This window comes from Chenopodium quinoa, unplaced genomic scaffold (genome assembly GCF_001683475.1).
Source record: "Chenopodium quinoa cultivar QQ74 unplaced genomic scaffold, ASM168347v1, whole genome shotgun sequence".
NCBI classification, from domain to species: Eukaryota; Viridiplantae; Streptophyta; class Magnoliopsida; order Caryophyllales; family Amaranthaceae; genus Chenopodium; species Chenopodium quinoa.
In genome coordinates, this window is record NW_018743955.1 from 3937584 (window position 1) to 3953287 (window position 15704).

General features: G+C 35.4%; 2 protein-coding genes across 3 annotated transcripts; one reads left to right on the plus strand and one right to left on the minus strand.

Annotated features, from left to right (window-relative positions):
* Positions 1–2769: 2769 nt before the first annotated feature.
* Positions 2770–3834, minus strand: LOC110689458. The gene is made up of 2 exons (XM_021866247.1): positions 3734–3834; positions 2770–3457 (listed from the first exon to the last, which is right to left on the minus strand). The coding sequence occupies exons 1-2, from the start codon at positions 3832–3834 to the stop codon at positions 2770–2772; spliced, it is 789 nt and encodes a 262-aa protein (XP_021721939.1).
* Positions 3835–4502: 668 nt separating this feature from the next.
* Positions 4503–8153, plus strand: LOC110689205. Of its 2 annotated transcripts, none has more exons than XM_021865935.1 (4): positions 4503–4751; positions 7216–7323; positions 7713–7772; positions 7893–8030. In XM_021865935.1, the coding sequence occupies exons 1-4, from the start codon at positions 4653–4655 to the stop codon at positions 7902–7904; spliced, it is 279 nt and encodes a 92-aa protein (XP_021721627.1). In that variant the 5' UTR covers positions 4503–4652; the 3' UTR covers positions 7905–8030. The 2 variants fall into 2 exon arrangements, with proteins under 2 accessions (XP_021721627.1, XP_021721626.1); XM_021865934.1 differs by having other exon boundaries at positions 4506–4751; positions 7713–7777; positions 7893–8153.
* Positions 8154–15704: the final 7551 nt, after the last annotated feature.

Sequence of the window (15704 nt, forward strand, 5' to 3'; positions counted from 1 at the left end):
AACAAAAGAATAAGAAAAGGGGAAAAAAATTCCGACCCGTGCTTTTTTTATTCGGGTGGGCCCCACTTAGAGTTAACCCAAGGTACTAAATTGTTAACCAAGGGTACTCAATTCTTAGGGGAAATTAATTTTTTTTGCCGGAAATTGGTACTCAGTACCCAAATGGTGAAGAAAATAAATTCAATACCTAAATGGTGAAAAATTGTAGAATTGAGTACTCAAATTTGTGCTTAACACAATAAAATAAAAAAATAAAAAAACCCTCAAACTTTCTACAGATTTCACAATAATAAGAAAATTTTGCCAACAAACTTGTTCTGAATTTATTTACTCCCTCCGTTTCTTATTTCTTGCAACATTTTCCATTTATGGATGGTTCACATTTCTTGCAACAAGTGTTTTTTTTTTCATTTTTTAGTAAATTTTTAAAGGTAAATTTACCGTATTACCCTTGCTCATGTATCATTATGTTGATAAATGACCCTCACTAATTTTTAATCAGAATGTTAAGTTATCATCAAGTACTAACCATTTCCATCAAAAATATCATCAACCTTTTATCTCCCCTCTATTTTTATCCAACTGATTGAAGAACAAAATTGTTCATCTTCCCAATCACTTCATTCAATTCATCTCCAGGTTTTTGACCTACCTGCAATAACTCCATGGCTTCACCGTCTCTCTCATATCCCTTTAAATTCGTGGCTCTCTCTCTCCTTATTTTTTGGAACCCTAGTTCTTCTGCCGTGATTCGCCGCTTTCTCCCTCTTCCTTAATTTTCACCTTAACCCCCTTCTAGATCTACCATATTTCCTCTTGTAACAATATGAGCTCCTTTGAAAAAAACGACGCTAGCTTATTTTGCTTTGAGAATCTCCCCCCTGAATCACCCAAGGATGACCTCCCTCCAGGTGCGACTCGATACATCTGTGAGAGGGGTTCTGGGAAGATAAAACCCTTGCGCCGTGCTAGGATAAGGTCGCTCTCCTGTAAGGTTCGCCGTGGTGCAAAACTTGATGTACCTTCTGATGAAGAGAGTGAGGTCCAGTCTGAATTGGCCGAAAAAACCCCAAAAAACCCTATTGAGGTGACAGATTTGGAAGGGGAAAGTGAAGGCCAGGGATATGTGAAGGGGGAAGGTGCTGGGTCTTCCAAAGGGGAGGTCAAGGAGTCCCGTGCAAAGGCGGTGGTCGAAGGTGGTGAGTCTGTCACTGCCAAACAGCAGAAGAAAGGGTCCCTCTCAGGAATGAAAAGGGTGGGATCTGGGCTGCCTGTTGATCCGGAGCTTCTCTGTGATGGGGATTACATGGATAATCTGAGGGATATGCACCCTGAGTGGTTCTCTGACAATTAATCCTGTAGCGTATAACCTTTCTTCTCCTCAATTCATGTTTCTTTTGTTCTCCATTTGTTTTATTGTTGTTGCTTTACTTGTCTTTTGAGTCCCTGTATCATTGTTGTGTTAAGATGAGTTGTGGTAATTTCTGTGTTGGTTGGTTTATCATTTTCATGATTGTTGTTTTAAGGAGGCTTGTGGTAAAGTGTGTGTGTATATGGCTTGTGGTACTCTCTATCTTGGTTGTTCTGTGATGCCTTGAATGTTCGTTTCATAATGGCCAGGGGATTGTTTTGTTGATGAATGATGAAGTGTTATGTTGTAATGTTGGTGAGACTGTGTTGTTTGTGAGTGTATAGTAATAAGTGTCCCACTCTTATGCACAATGACTGGCTTATGGGATATCAATCTATGTTTGTCTGTGTTTTAGCAACCCCCCCTTATGACTGATGGTGTTATGCCTACCAACTGAATTTAATTGCCATGCTATTCTGTTGCCTTATTAAGTGTTGGTGTGAAGAGTCCCAACCTATGTGTGTTTTGTTTGAGTCCCAACCTAGGTATTGTGTGACTATGCCTTATTAGATTGAGCCATGTGATGAAGGGACTTATTTGAATAGCAGTTGCTAGTGGTAGCATTGCTCCATCAGTGACCTTAAGGCCCTGGTGTTGAGGTAACAACCCTACCTAAACTGATTGATGTACACATACCCTTGCTGATGGTAATTCAATCTTTGATTTTTCCATTCATGCATTCATATCATAGTAACCAACAACTTACCATTAACTCCACAGTTTTCAAAATAAAAATGCCCTTACTTTACATGACTACCTTACATGCCTTGCATTTGGTTATCAAAATACACATAACCTAAGCATTACCTACAAATACTAGTAACATATAAATAACAAAGACAAATTCTTACCTAGGTTAGAAAAATACTAAGAAGGCAGTCATACATACTTGTAAGGGTGTTTGCATTTCTCTGTCTTCAGTTAGCATCAACTTCCATGTGTAGTTCTTCTTCTGCTCCATTTGTTGTTGGTATGAACATAGTGTCTAGATTATTGACAGCTTCATGTATCAACTGCCTAAGAACATGTAGATGTTTAGGAAGTACACCTAACTTCTCAAGCCTCTTCTTCTTCATATGAGGTGGTGAGAAGTTGTTTCCTCCCTGCTTTTCCAGGATCTTAATCGTGACTGACTGTAATGTTAGCCATATGTACTTGTTTGCTTTAGCCTCAAAAGCATTGTATGCATCGGTAACCTCTTTGATTAAATCATCCAAAGTTGTGGGGAAGGATTGATATTGTAGGGACTGAATGACTTTGAACAACCCTAGGTCTAAGACATTCAAGTCAGGAGATTGAGCTGGTTGATACACCATTTCAATATTAAAACCATTAGCATGACAAGCAGCAACAAATTCTTAATCTTTAGGGATTTGATGAGGCCTTGCATTGTCCCATTGTATTTTCACATTTTTGGGGACAGTCTCTGGCCATTGTTGGTGTATTGCTGGGATGATGTGCTTCATTAGCATTTGTCTGATTGCATCCTTGTTGACATTCTGTACAACCTTAGTTTCCAATGTACCAGCTTCTCTGTTTTTGCTCTTTTTCTTTGCCATCTGTTTTATCACAAATGGAAAGATACCATACTTTCCATCATGCACTAGAGTCCCATCTCTTGCATAAATTGGTTTCCCTATCATAGCTATGAACATGGCCTTGATCTTAAACCTCTTTGACTGTTGACACCTGTAAGGATCTTCCTCTTTTGGAAGGAGGTAGAATTTACTGGTTTCAGGGTTCAAGTAGAACCATTTTTCATCTATGTGAATGACTTCTTGCATGTCAACAAACTTTGTGTCCCCTTGAGTTGGAATTGGGTTTATGTGACTTAATACCCACTTCAACCTTGCTACCTTATGATTAGATGTCAATGCAGGATGGTTTGTGCTTGTGTGTGTCCTCAGTCTTCCTTTCTTCCTTAATTTGTGAATTGTTGAATGTGAAACATTCAGTGCACCTGCATAGCTTCTCTCTGTTGTTCTTTTGTATAATGGCACAGATTGCAACCATTCATCAGAGTACTCTTTGGGTTTTGGACCAGTCCTTCACAATTTTTTGATCTGACATCAATGACATTCCCCTGGGCCATTTGCTTTTTAATGTCTGCATACAATCTTGACATTGTAGATCTGTGAATGTCACGCTCTCTTGCTTGTTGTGATAAAAAAACCCCTTGGCAGATCACCTCCTTGCATTTTTAACAGAATGAAATCCACTATTTGCCTCTTCTGTTCAATGGTAAGGTCCCTCCTCATCTCTCCTTGTTGGGTTGTCTGCTAATTCTGTAAAATCTGAGAGTATGCCCATTCTGCAGCATACTCATCCTCTGAATCTGTACTGGACAGTGATGAGTCACTTGATAAAACTTCTTGTTCTTCTCCTAGCAACTGTTCCAATGAAAAAAAATCTTCCATATCCATATCAAGTAACAGATACTTCCTTGTTCTGAACCAGGTGTGGCGATGGTGATGAAGTGGAGGATGCAACTTTTTAGACAACTCAAACGGAACCTGGTTTTTGAAGATTTCAAAATGAAGCCGCTGCCCCTAATTTAGCACTAATTTGATGTTAGGATGTAGGCTGGATGTATTTATGGTAGTTTTTGAACTTGTTTTAGTGCTAACTTTTGCTGATTTAATTGCTCATATGTATTCCTTATGTGGTAGTTTAAAATGGTGGTGTAATGAACAAATTTGCATTTTAACTTTGTGTTGGAAACTGGTGATATTTATACCCTCTTTTGCTTGGGGAAAAAGCAAAGGCAGGGAAATATTTGAAGGATTGAAACTGAATTTTTAAATTTTGGTGAAAAATTGAGAGGGAAAAGTAAACCCCACCCAAATTCTCCCTATGTGACAGTAAAAAAAAAAGGTGGTCTCTTATTACTTCCCTCTCTTTTTAAAGTTAATCATATGCTCTTAACTCATCATTTATTCCCTTAAAATCTTTTGACTTGGGAAATGTGCTACCCTCCTTTTGTTGCAAGAAATAAGAAACAGAGGGAGTATATACTCCCTTGGTAGTCGGTACCTCCATTTACTTTTTGTTTCATCTTTGTTAAGTAATTCATTCTACTGTACTATACTTCGTATTAGTTTACAAATGCAAAACCAAACGACATTTTGACATCTTATTAACTTCCTCAATTAAAAAACTAAACACGGCGGCGACTACAAATCGCCGGTAAAAGAAAGCAGACAGAGGCGCGCATAACCAAAGCATGGTCCGGAGTTGAATAATGGCGATGTTAGCATTTCAACGAGCCACCAGATACATCCACATCCCTGCTACAGATGCACCTCGCCTTACCAGATTCTCTCTCCGTCCACCCAATTCTGTAAGCAATTTTTTTTTTTAGTTAATAGTTAATTTCTCCTACTTCATTTTTATACTAAATCCGTTTCATATTATTTGCAACGATTTGACTTAAAATAGAGAGAAACAATGTCTAATTGTTGCAAATAATATGTAACCGAGGTAGTACTATAAGTTTCTAATTTCAATTTTTTTGATATTTGTTCCAATTATTTGCCTAATTTGCTCCTTTTTTTTAGTTGAAATTTGAATTTACAATCTGTTTTCTTGTGTGGTCTTAAATTTAGTATGTACTGCCTCTTTGATTAGTGTTAAACTGGTACTAAATGGTGGTAAATGGTAATGACAATGGATTTGTACACAAGTTTGTATGAATCAATGCTGGTTTCCATGGTAATAACAATTCATCCCTTATTATCTCTGATTCTAAGCAAATTTTCGAATCATCAAGTACCATTTGGGGTTTGTAATGATGGACATTTATAAAGAAAAGCACAAGTACAGGGATGATATTGCATGACTTTAAACATTAGAATGATTTTTTGATTGCCAAATTAGACTTAAATTAATTCCCAAAACCCACTCCATCTTAATATAAGCTTAACATTTGAACTGTGATTGCGGCTGTAGTTGTCTATTTTTATGTATTACCCATTCTGTTTCTATATTACCTTATCAAATGTTTTTTAATGGTCAAAGTTGGTAAAATTTGATTGTATTTTTATTGCAAATATTGTATGAGGTATTGTTAGATCCGTCTCGATTCCCATTATTTTAAAATGTCAACTTCTTATATAGTTATATGTATAACTGCATAGCTATTAATATAATTTGTCAAAATCTTTTCTTGGAAACCGTGCTTAATGCTCAAGGTTGAATAGGTATGGAGGTAGTAGCTTGAGTTTCTTTAACATTGCACTACTAAGAATGAAGATGGAATACCATTTGTGTCAGATTGAGTGGGATAAGGATGCTGCAGCTGTGATGTATGCTCTAGTCTAGCGGTAGTTTATTTCATTGGTGTCCTCTATTTTCTTCCTTGGTCAAGTTTAAGATAGGGAAGAGTACATGGTTCAGTCATTTGTCATTGGGACAATGTTTGTAAATATGAACAGACCATTTGTTTGCGCTCCATGTGTAATACCACTAATGTAGGAATTTGAGGTTCTTGCACTTATCTTTCATGCTGACAATTGATAGTGCTTGGGATATTCTTGGAGACCTCTTCGTGAGGGCATGAGGCTGTGTTCCCGGGAATTAAATGAGTTTATATCGATACTTGAGGTGGGTGGTTTGTTAGGAGCTTTATAGTTCAATCTCTTTTTGTGTTGTTTAATCTTATCTCTTCGGTATCAGACTTTTCCGTATTAATCTCATTGGAAGAGTGACATACCTCTTGAGGTGAATGTTTTTGTTTGGATGTTAGCATTTGGTAGGATTGATACTAATTGAATACATCAAAAGCAAAGGCTTGGTCAACAAGGTTGGATATCTCATCTATGGCTGCGTACTTGTGTAGAGTTGATACACTTAATAGTGTATGCTTTCTTTATTTTTAATTGGTGTGCTGTCCTGCATCAGAAATCTTGGGTCTTTCTCTTTACTATTTTGGATTGGTTGTGGATGTTGTGGGGGTTTGGAGAGGTCAAGAAGAAGAGGTTGGTGTGTTGTTGTTCTTTTCTGACCATCTTGTGGAGTGTGTGGTTAGGGAGAATATTCCGTGCAACTTTAGGGAGCCACCTAATCTTGCAATTTTCTATGGGATTGGGTAATATATATTTAACATCCTTTGAGGCTAAGGGAGTCCGTGCTTTGAAGAAATCAACTGCAGATATTTATAAGAACTAGTTTAATCGTATATAAAGTACAGATAGATTCATTTTCTCAAAAAAATATATTATGTGCGCTGGATTGCGTATTGGTTCATTCACTCTTGAGATTACTATTTTGGTGGCGGCGGGGTGGAGATCTAGTTATATTAATTGTGTTGTTAAATCCCTTTTGATTAGTTAATTATGAGGAGTAGAAATGGAATGGGTTAACAACCTTGCCAAGTTTTTAATTTTATCCTTTTTTTGGACTGGCAAAAGATTTAATCTCATTCACCGACTCACCCAATTTGTTACTCTTCATTTTTCCATCACCCTTTGCTATAAGGTAATGTAAAATCTCAAGCCATCGCCAACATTATATTCCATTTTCCTTTTTCTTCTGGCTCTAGATTACCTGCATCATCACATATTCTAAACTGCTTAACAAGCAAAACACAAGCGCCACAAGCATGTTTACCTGCATCATCACATATTCTAAACTGCATCATCACATATTCCTGGCAGTAATGCAAAGTAGTTGTTTATGTGCTGTGTCGGACATTTAAAAGTTTATTTGTGTCTTGAAAACTGCATATATCTTATACATAGCATGTTTACCTTTAAAATCATATCACAGTATAGCTTGGGAGCTTGATATTGAATGCTCTCTTTCAGGCGGAGGTGGAATTTGCTGATGGCCGTGCATTTAATTTATCAGCTGAGTTTCTGAGAGTATATAGCCCAGCTGCAGACAGCAAGATCCGTTCCATTGGTGGGGAAAAGGTAGAATGTGTGTTAATTTTTACTGTCTGTGGTTCCTTGGTAACCTTTTCAAATCCCAATTGCCATTGAGATTTATTGAAGTTTTATAGATGCTAAATTTATTGCTACACTGCTACTCCTTACTGAGACGCATTTGGGTATTTATTGGTTACTTGTACGCTTGGTACATTAAGTTTGTTCCTGGGATTCTGTCAGTTTTGCAAGCATGCATGACTAGAAAAAAATATGATGGGTAGAAAATGAGCTTGCATTTTGAGTCATGGATGAGAAGTGACATTTTGAGTTTGGAGACAACTGATGGCAAAACTGGACTATTTCAATAGCCAAATGAACCCAACTAGAAGTCCTCATCAGTTACAAGTGAATTTTCTTTTTCTGTTCTCTTGCAGGTAATATTTGGTCGGCGTCATGTTGGGATCATGTCTGCAGAACCTGTAGGGAATTATGGGGTGAGGTATGTTTAGACATTTAATATCTCAAGCTGAAGTAGCATAATTTTTTGGCAAACAAAAGCCTATTTGTGAAGTCTTTATATTCATGCATGTTTTAAATGTGTTTATGCTGTTCAGGTTGCTCTTTGATGATTTGCATAAAACAGGGATATACACATGGAACTATTTCTATTACCTTGGCTCCAACAAATTTTCTCTCATGAGAAATTATATCAAAACGTTGAAGAAGCATAACCTAAGTCGAGATCCCAAAAGGAAATAGCTACTTGAAGGGCTCCATGCCTCCATGTACACTTTGTACCTGTATCGGCTGTATGACACAAGTTATATTAAACAATTTCTTATAATTATCGTTAAAAAGTCGTTGTGGTAACCTAATTACCTTTTGATGTGGTTTGATGAAAGATCTGGCAAACACCTCAAAATAAGAAAAAGTTATACAGATAAATGAACTCTAGGTACGCCGCGCCTAATGCAATATACTACCTCCGGACCAAATTACTCGCAATTTTGGGGTATTATTTGTGAGATATAAAATATTTAAAAGTTGCAATTAATTTGGACCGGAGATAGTAGGTATCATAATTAACATTTATTAATCGTTTGTTAAATTCGTTAGATTTGTTATATTAATAAATGTTTATATGCCTTGTTAAAAATAGTTCGTTATAAATATCAGGAAAAAACCGTTATAATTTCCTATTAGCTTTTGTTGTACGTAATTTATAAACCTAACAGAAATTTCACCAAATGCCCCTGAGTTATTTTTTTATTCACCATATTCTCATGAAAATTTTCAAATTCACCATATACACTTGAGTTACACAAAATTGGCGCCAAATGTCCTTAATGACTAACGACAGTTAACTCCGTTAATCATTGATATTAATCATGTCACGTGGAGGCTTCTAATTGGTTCATTTTTAATATTATTTTATTTAACAAAAAAATAAAATAAAAAAGCCAAATCCCCAGCCAATCTCCCCACCGCATCACCACCCCCACGCCAGCCTAGCCCCTTGCCCCCACCTCACCGGCGACCAATGTCCTCTTTTGCGCCGCTGACCACCCCCCTCCCCTTATTCAATGGTGTCGCCGCCCCTCTCTTAGCCAGAACCACGTTCCCCCCGACCCTAAACCCCTCATTCACACTTGAAAAACACCTCTCTCCCCTCTCACCGGCGCCTAGCCCCCATCCCCTGCGCCGGCGACGCTAATTCCCTCACCCCCCCTACCATCTCCACCTACTTCCTCCCCTTAAACCACCATCTTCGACACCCTAAAACCCCAAAATCGAAATCCCCAAAAGCGAAACCCTAGATTTCGATTTAAGGGTTTTCAATTTTGGGGTTTTGGCGTGGTGGTTCAGGGGGGTGGAAATGAGAGGGGAAGGGGTGGTTTGGGTTTGCCGGAGTGCGTGGGGAGGGATTCTTGGACACCGACGGTAGAGAGTGGAGGGATTCTTGGACGCCGACGGTGGGGAGGGATTTGGGGTTTAGGATGTCGCAAATTGGGGTGTCGGGGTCAAGGCTAAGGTCAAACTTGCCGGCGGGGTGTCGGGATCAAGATGGCGTCGGCACGGGGTCGTGTCAGATTCGGTGCTGGGCCGCTGACCGGAGGTTTGGTACGGTGGGGTCAGGGTGTTGACTGGGGCTGGGTCATGGTGGGTGGTGGTTTTTTTTTTTTTTTATTATTTTTAATTTTTTTATTGAATAATTAATTTACTAATTTAATAAGCAACCAATTAGAAGCCGCCACGTGGCATAATTAATCTTAATGACTAACGGAGTTAACTGTCGTTAGTCATCAAGGGCATTTGGTGACAATTTTGTAAAACTCAAGTGTATATATATGGTGAATTTGAAAATTTTCATGGGTATATGGTGAATAAAAAAATAACTCAGGGACATTTGGTGAAATTTCCGTAAACCTAATATATTTTCATATTAAAAGTTTCACTAAGTTCGTTATGTAGATCGATAAAAAGTTGTTACAAATTAAATTTCGTGTATGCCTACAATGCATGGGCAAGATTTCATTAAAAAAAAAAAGTATTGTAATTCGTTATGTTCATTACAAGTATTGTTAAACAATTCGTTACAATCTTATAGGATTCGTGATAAATAAATCGTTAAGTTCGTTATGAATATCATTAAGAAGTATATGATTGTCATTAAATTCATTCAAAAAAAAAAAAAAGATTGTCATTAAATTTTTTCGCCCTAATTTGTCAAATCAAATACGTATAGAAGGTTATGATTTTAAATTTAATATTCAGTGTTGCCTAAAATGAATTTATTAGAGTATATCAAGCTAAATGAACTAATTATAGGGCTAACAAATAATGTACATTAACTTAAATTGAGTTCAATGAACTTACAAATTCAATAAGATCATAATAGGTGACAAATTATTGGAATCAATTAATACTTTAGAGATCATATACACAAATACTTTTACTTTTGATTTTTGAGAGAAAATATAATAAATATATCTTACGTGTATAATATAATATATCCGTAGTTTCATAATTATGAGTTCATTAGTGAATTTAACAAATTCGACGTACTTCTATGACATTAATTATTATTAAGTAAATGGTCGTTAAATTCGTTAGAATTATCTCTAAAAAGATAGTTAAAATTATCGTATTAAATTAATTTTTCATTCTAAATTTTTTTACATGGTTTGCAGTTTATATCTCTCAAGCAAAACAATTTCAATAATCAAAATGTATGTGTAATAAACTAATAACAATTAACAAACATTTTTTTTTTGATGTTGAGAATTAAAGAAAAAAAAAACCTTTATTTAATGAAAAAACAAAGACTTTCTAATTCCAGAATTCACAAAAAACTATGATCCAACTGGAAATAAAAAAACTGAACCAATAATAATTCAGCATTCTAAACAGAAACTTAGTTTTCTAGCATGTAACGCTTGAAAAAAAAAAATGTACCAAACAGAATAGTTGGGATATAACGTGAACAACTTACATAAAACTATATATATTTTTTAAATATTGTTTTTTTTAAAAGAACACTTGCATAAAATTATTTTAAAAAATACATAAAATAAAATTAATACAGTGATTTTTATTTTTTATTTTTTTATTTTTTATATCTAATGATCTTCTATATCTTTGTTAGTCTCAAATGTTAGAATATCGAAGGGATTTTCAGACATCCATTGTACTAAGTAATGATCATACATTGATATTGATTTAATCAATATAAATCAACAAAATCACACTACATAATATCAAATTAAAATAACACCATTCTTTCAAAAAAAATTAAAATAACACCAACGTTTTCAAATTAAACACCAACATTTTTCATGAACGAATACAACGACAATGTTTATACAAACAACGATGATAAAACATTAATGAAGACATAAAAATGTAGACTAAATAAAAAAGAACTTAATTAAAATAAAAGACACAATAATTATAAGTTTCATGCAATTTTCCCTAAACCAAATGATATGATAAGTTGAGATCAGATTCCAAGTTTCAACTCAAGTTGTTCATCAGTGAGAGTTTGAAAAGAGTTGGCCATAATTTCGTCAACATCATTTCCAGCAACACCTAGGATAGCATCAACGTCGCCACCAACAAGCCTCAATTTGTTGACATACTCCTTGAACCACAAAAACCTACGAATTGGTCCAATAGGGCTTAATGGCATCAGACGTCGACGTGGTCGTCCTCGACGAGCCTTAAGTGCAAGCCTTAGGTTTAGATCAACTCTAGGAGAACGAGGGCCATTATTAGCCCTTCTTCCTTCAAGTTGATCTAGAAAATCTTGAAATTCTGGTGGTACTCTTGGTACCAAATAAAACATCCTTGTTGTTAAACCACCTTGAGGGCGTGGCTGAGTCTGAGGCAAAGGCTCAAACTCGAGGTTTGGCTCAAGCTTTTGCTCAGGCAAAGGGTCAATCTGAGACTCAGGCTCCGGCTCTGGCTCTGGCTCTGGCTCTGGTTGAGGTTGTGGTTGAGGTTGAGGTTGAAGCTGAGGCGGAGGCTGGTACCAAGAATCCGCCACACATTCAGTAAGATGAGGCTCAAGCGGAGTTTGAGATAAAGGTGTGTGTTGCGGCTGAGGCTGAGGAGGTTGAGGTGTCTCAGGCTCGGTTGGTGGCTCAGAAGGACCCTCATCAAGTGGGGGATCATCGGATTGCCGTTGTCTACGGCGTCTACCTACACCCATAAAGAATTTCAAATGGGCCAGAAACTCACGTCTTACTCTATACCTTTCACCACATACTGAACACAAATAAGGGTATTCAGGTGTAACACTTGGGCGATCTGAGTTAACTTCTTCTCCTTGTTCCACCCTTCGAAATCGAGATCGGCCTGTACTGTCAAGAGAATGGGATTTGCATGGCATGTGTGGAGTTCTTTTGTGCCTCCTAATTCTTGCCATGGTGCACCAAACTGATGGAGAAACAGAAAGAAAAACAACTTCTTTTTTTTTTTTAATTTTTTTTTTATATTTTTTTTTTGGGTTTTTACTTAGCAAAGTAAGAAGTTTATTGTGTGTATATGAAATGAAAGGAGTTTATGAGTTTATATAATGGGAATGTTGAAGAACTAAGGATGATAACACATTATCAAGACATTGTTTGTTTGAGCAAATTTCATAGGCTAAAATTATTTAATGTGATTTTTATTTATTTATTTTTTTGAAATGATTCAATGAAAGATGACTACTTTTTAGAGTGTGACTTACATGGTTACGTTTGAAATCACACCAATATCACAGCAATTGAGATATTACAGATTAATTTTAGTTGTCTAAAGGATTTTTTTTGAGGATATCATCAGATTTTGCTTATATGCTTCCTTATTTACCTAATTGCTTTTTGAGAAAATAGTAATATATCATGATCTTTTATAGTTTGGTAATAAATCATACTTGATCATTTTCCCTTTTATTATTTATTTTCAAAAGACACTTGTATGGCGATAATCCATTATAATGAGAAATGAAAATAATAATCAAATTAAACCAAATTAATTAACACACAAATACAATTTAGGCCCAATTCAAATTATCTAAATATCATTTATTTCAAGAAAATAAGTTTAGAGTGATTTAAATAAGGGTTAATATGTCTAGATAAATTAAGTTCAAGAAAATTAAAATAAAATAAATTCATATATGTTTTAATAAGGAATTATACAAGTTCAATTTACAATTAAATTAAGCTCTTATAAGGTCTTATTGGTTCTGATAAGTGTAATTGAGCTCTGTAAAAAAAGTGTTCAATTCATCATCTTTTTACTTGTTCTAATTCTAATAAGTTTAATTTAAGATAAATAAGTTATGATAAGGGTTATTATCCAAGTACAAACTACCATGAAATAAGTTTTAATATTGTCTAATAAATTCAAATAAGTTCAGATAAAATAAGTTTATATAAGTGAAAATCAAGTGAATAACATACACCTAATTTTGAATCAGGTCAAATTCAGTTGTAGAGAATAATACACTCTATATTAAAAAAAAATTCAAATAAGTTATTAAATTCAATTGAATAGCACACACCCTTAAAATCCTCTCCTTATTCAACTTTATAATGGTTATAAACGTTGAAGCAACAATTGTTTACATTGCTAAGAAAAAGAGGTTACTTGTTTGTAATAACTCACCACATGAAAGCAAGCATTTTAAGAAACAGATAAGAGAGACTTAACAAATAGTTTCAACCAACTAAAATAATTTAAATAGTAACAATTTTACCCTTTATCGATGGTAAATTATTTTACATAATTTAATTTATTATCTCTCTTATAATCTCTTCTTTAAATTGCGTGTTCAAGAGATAAGTTGTAAGAAAAAAATATATATATTTAAAGTTATGGATACATTGTTCAAAACTCATAGTAACTTATGGCGGATGTTCTCATTTGTCCTTCTTGTCAATCTTCAAACATACACTCACACAAACATATACACACAAAACACCATCACACAATACCCACCATCCCCTGCACCCAACACACACACACAATAACACACCTAATACAAAGGGCATTGGTATGGCTTTAGGCTACAGCAACCGTTTTTAGCATTTACATGTTTTAGATTGTCGATAAATAGTTAGTGATATATGCTATCAAGATATAAAAGTTTAATTTAAACTATGTTTTATTGATTTATATGCAAACCACATAGAATGGACAATCCTAAAGTTTTGTTGATGGCTTGGTGTTGTATATCAGAGAACAATCATAATTTTTAAATCCAAATTTCAATTGCCACTTTTTTATTAACAAGTTATTTCATTTAAGTGTTTAGATTTTTTAAAATAATTTAATTCCTCCATTTCAAAATAATTGACATAATTTAATTTTTTCATTTTTTTTTTGAGTTTTTCCATAGTTTTTTTTTTTAGTTTTTCCGTAGTTTTTTCATAGTTCATATACGAGTAATACATTTTTTTTTTGACAAAAAATACGAGTAATAATAGTTTGTACTTTATAGTAACATTATTAATTTAGCCAATGTGATATAAATATATAATTAGTGCAACATTATTGATTAGTGCAACATTATTGTTCCTTCCAAATAAAAAAAAAGTAAACAATAATTATACTTCCTAAAAATTGACCATGGACTGGATAGAACAACAATAATAGTACATCAGTAGAAATCAATTATTTTTCATAATTGAAAATTTAGCTCAAGTAAAAAAATCAAATGAATAAGACATGGCCAAAAACTTCTCAATTTTAATACACAGTCAATACTTTTTCCTTTTTTTTTTTTTTTTTTTTTTTGGTGAAAAATACACAGTCCGTACTTATCGTTCCATGTTCTGCATTAATCACCCAACTTTCATTTCTTACAACTTATTGAATTCATTAGAACTTATAAGAACTTACCAATTGATGTATAAAAATTTAACTCATTGTTCTTGATCAAATAAATTATTAATCATAGGCTATCATACTATAATTTAATTTTACTGAAATAAAAGAAAATAAAGATAATAACGAAACAGACTCTTTCATTAGTAAATTACTAGAAGTACATAAACATAATTAAAAACAAACATAAACATAAACTAATTTAAGCTAATACAACTGACTGCATTTAATTTACTACATTTTGTTTTAATTATTTTAAGGGGGGGGGGGGGGGGGGTGGGTCGCGAGTTACACAACTCCTACATTTGACACAACACTTCCATTATCATCCTTCTCCGATGGTCTTAATTAGAGCCTTAACTCCAAGTCGAGACCATTAGAATTGTCATCAACAACAACATTGGCATTGGCCTCGACCTTAGGTTCGACAACCGGAACCTCCTCGACCTTAGGTTCGACAACGGAAACCTCCTCGACCTCGACCTTAGGTTGGACCACCGGAACCTCCTCGACCTCGACCTTAGGTTCGACCACAAGAACCTCCTCGACCTCGACCTTAGGTTCGACAACCGGTGGCGGTGGTTGTGGTTGTCTACGAGTGGTCGGTGGTGGCGGTGGTGGAATGTTTGACACCGTCCTTCTAGGAGCAACGTAACGTTGATTTCCTTGGTTGCGATTAGGGCGTGGTCGTGGACGAGCATGAGCACGACGAGACCGCGACTGAGGCTGGCTATGATGATTAATTGCTCGCATCCTTAAGGCACGGTATCTGGGGGGACAATTAGGAGCATCGGAACCACGTTGGGGGGCCGGGTTGGGTTCAACGTGATTCACAAGTCCAAATTCCGTAAAATCCACCACTAATCGGATTCCTGGCATGAGTAGTTTATCTTTCTTATGGGCATTTTGGTGCCCCCTTAGAGCATGAATTGAGGGATAAACCTTAGGGCATCGTTGACAAGGGTAAGTCACATTTGGGGTTGGTTGGTTAGGCCTCTTGTTGGAGACTCTAATGGAGCTTTTGATTCGTGGTTGTTTTGGTTTTGAGG

Excerpts from the sequence above, each read along its gene's own strand:
- LOC110689205 (XM_021865934.1), top strand. The coding sequence starts at position 4,653 with ATGGCGATGTTAGCATTTCAACGAGCCACCAGATACATCCACATCCCT. Across the intron at positions 4,752-7,215 it reads CTCTCCGTCCACCCAATTCT|GCGGAGGTGGAATTTGCTGA; the intron begins GTAAGCAATTTT and ends GCTCTCTTTCAG. Across the intron at positions 7,778-7,892 it reads GTAGGGAATTATGGGGTGAG|GTTGCTCTTTGATGATTTGC; the intron begins GTATGTTTAGAC and ends TATGCTGTTCAG.
- LOC110689458 (XM_021866247.1), bottom strand. The coding sequence starts at position 3,834 with ATGGATATGGAAGATTTTTTTTCATTGGAACAGTTGCTAGGAGAAGAA. Across the intron at positions 3,458-3,733 it reads AGTACAGATTCAGAGGATGA|GACTGGTCCAAAACCCAAAG; the intron begins GTATGCTGCAGA and ends AAAATTGTGAAG.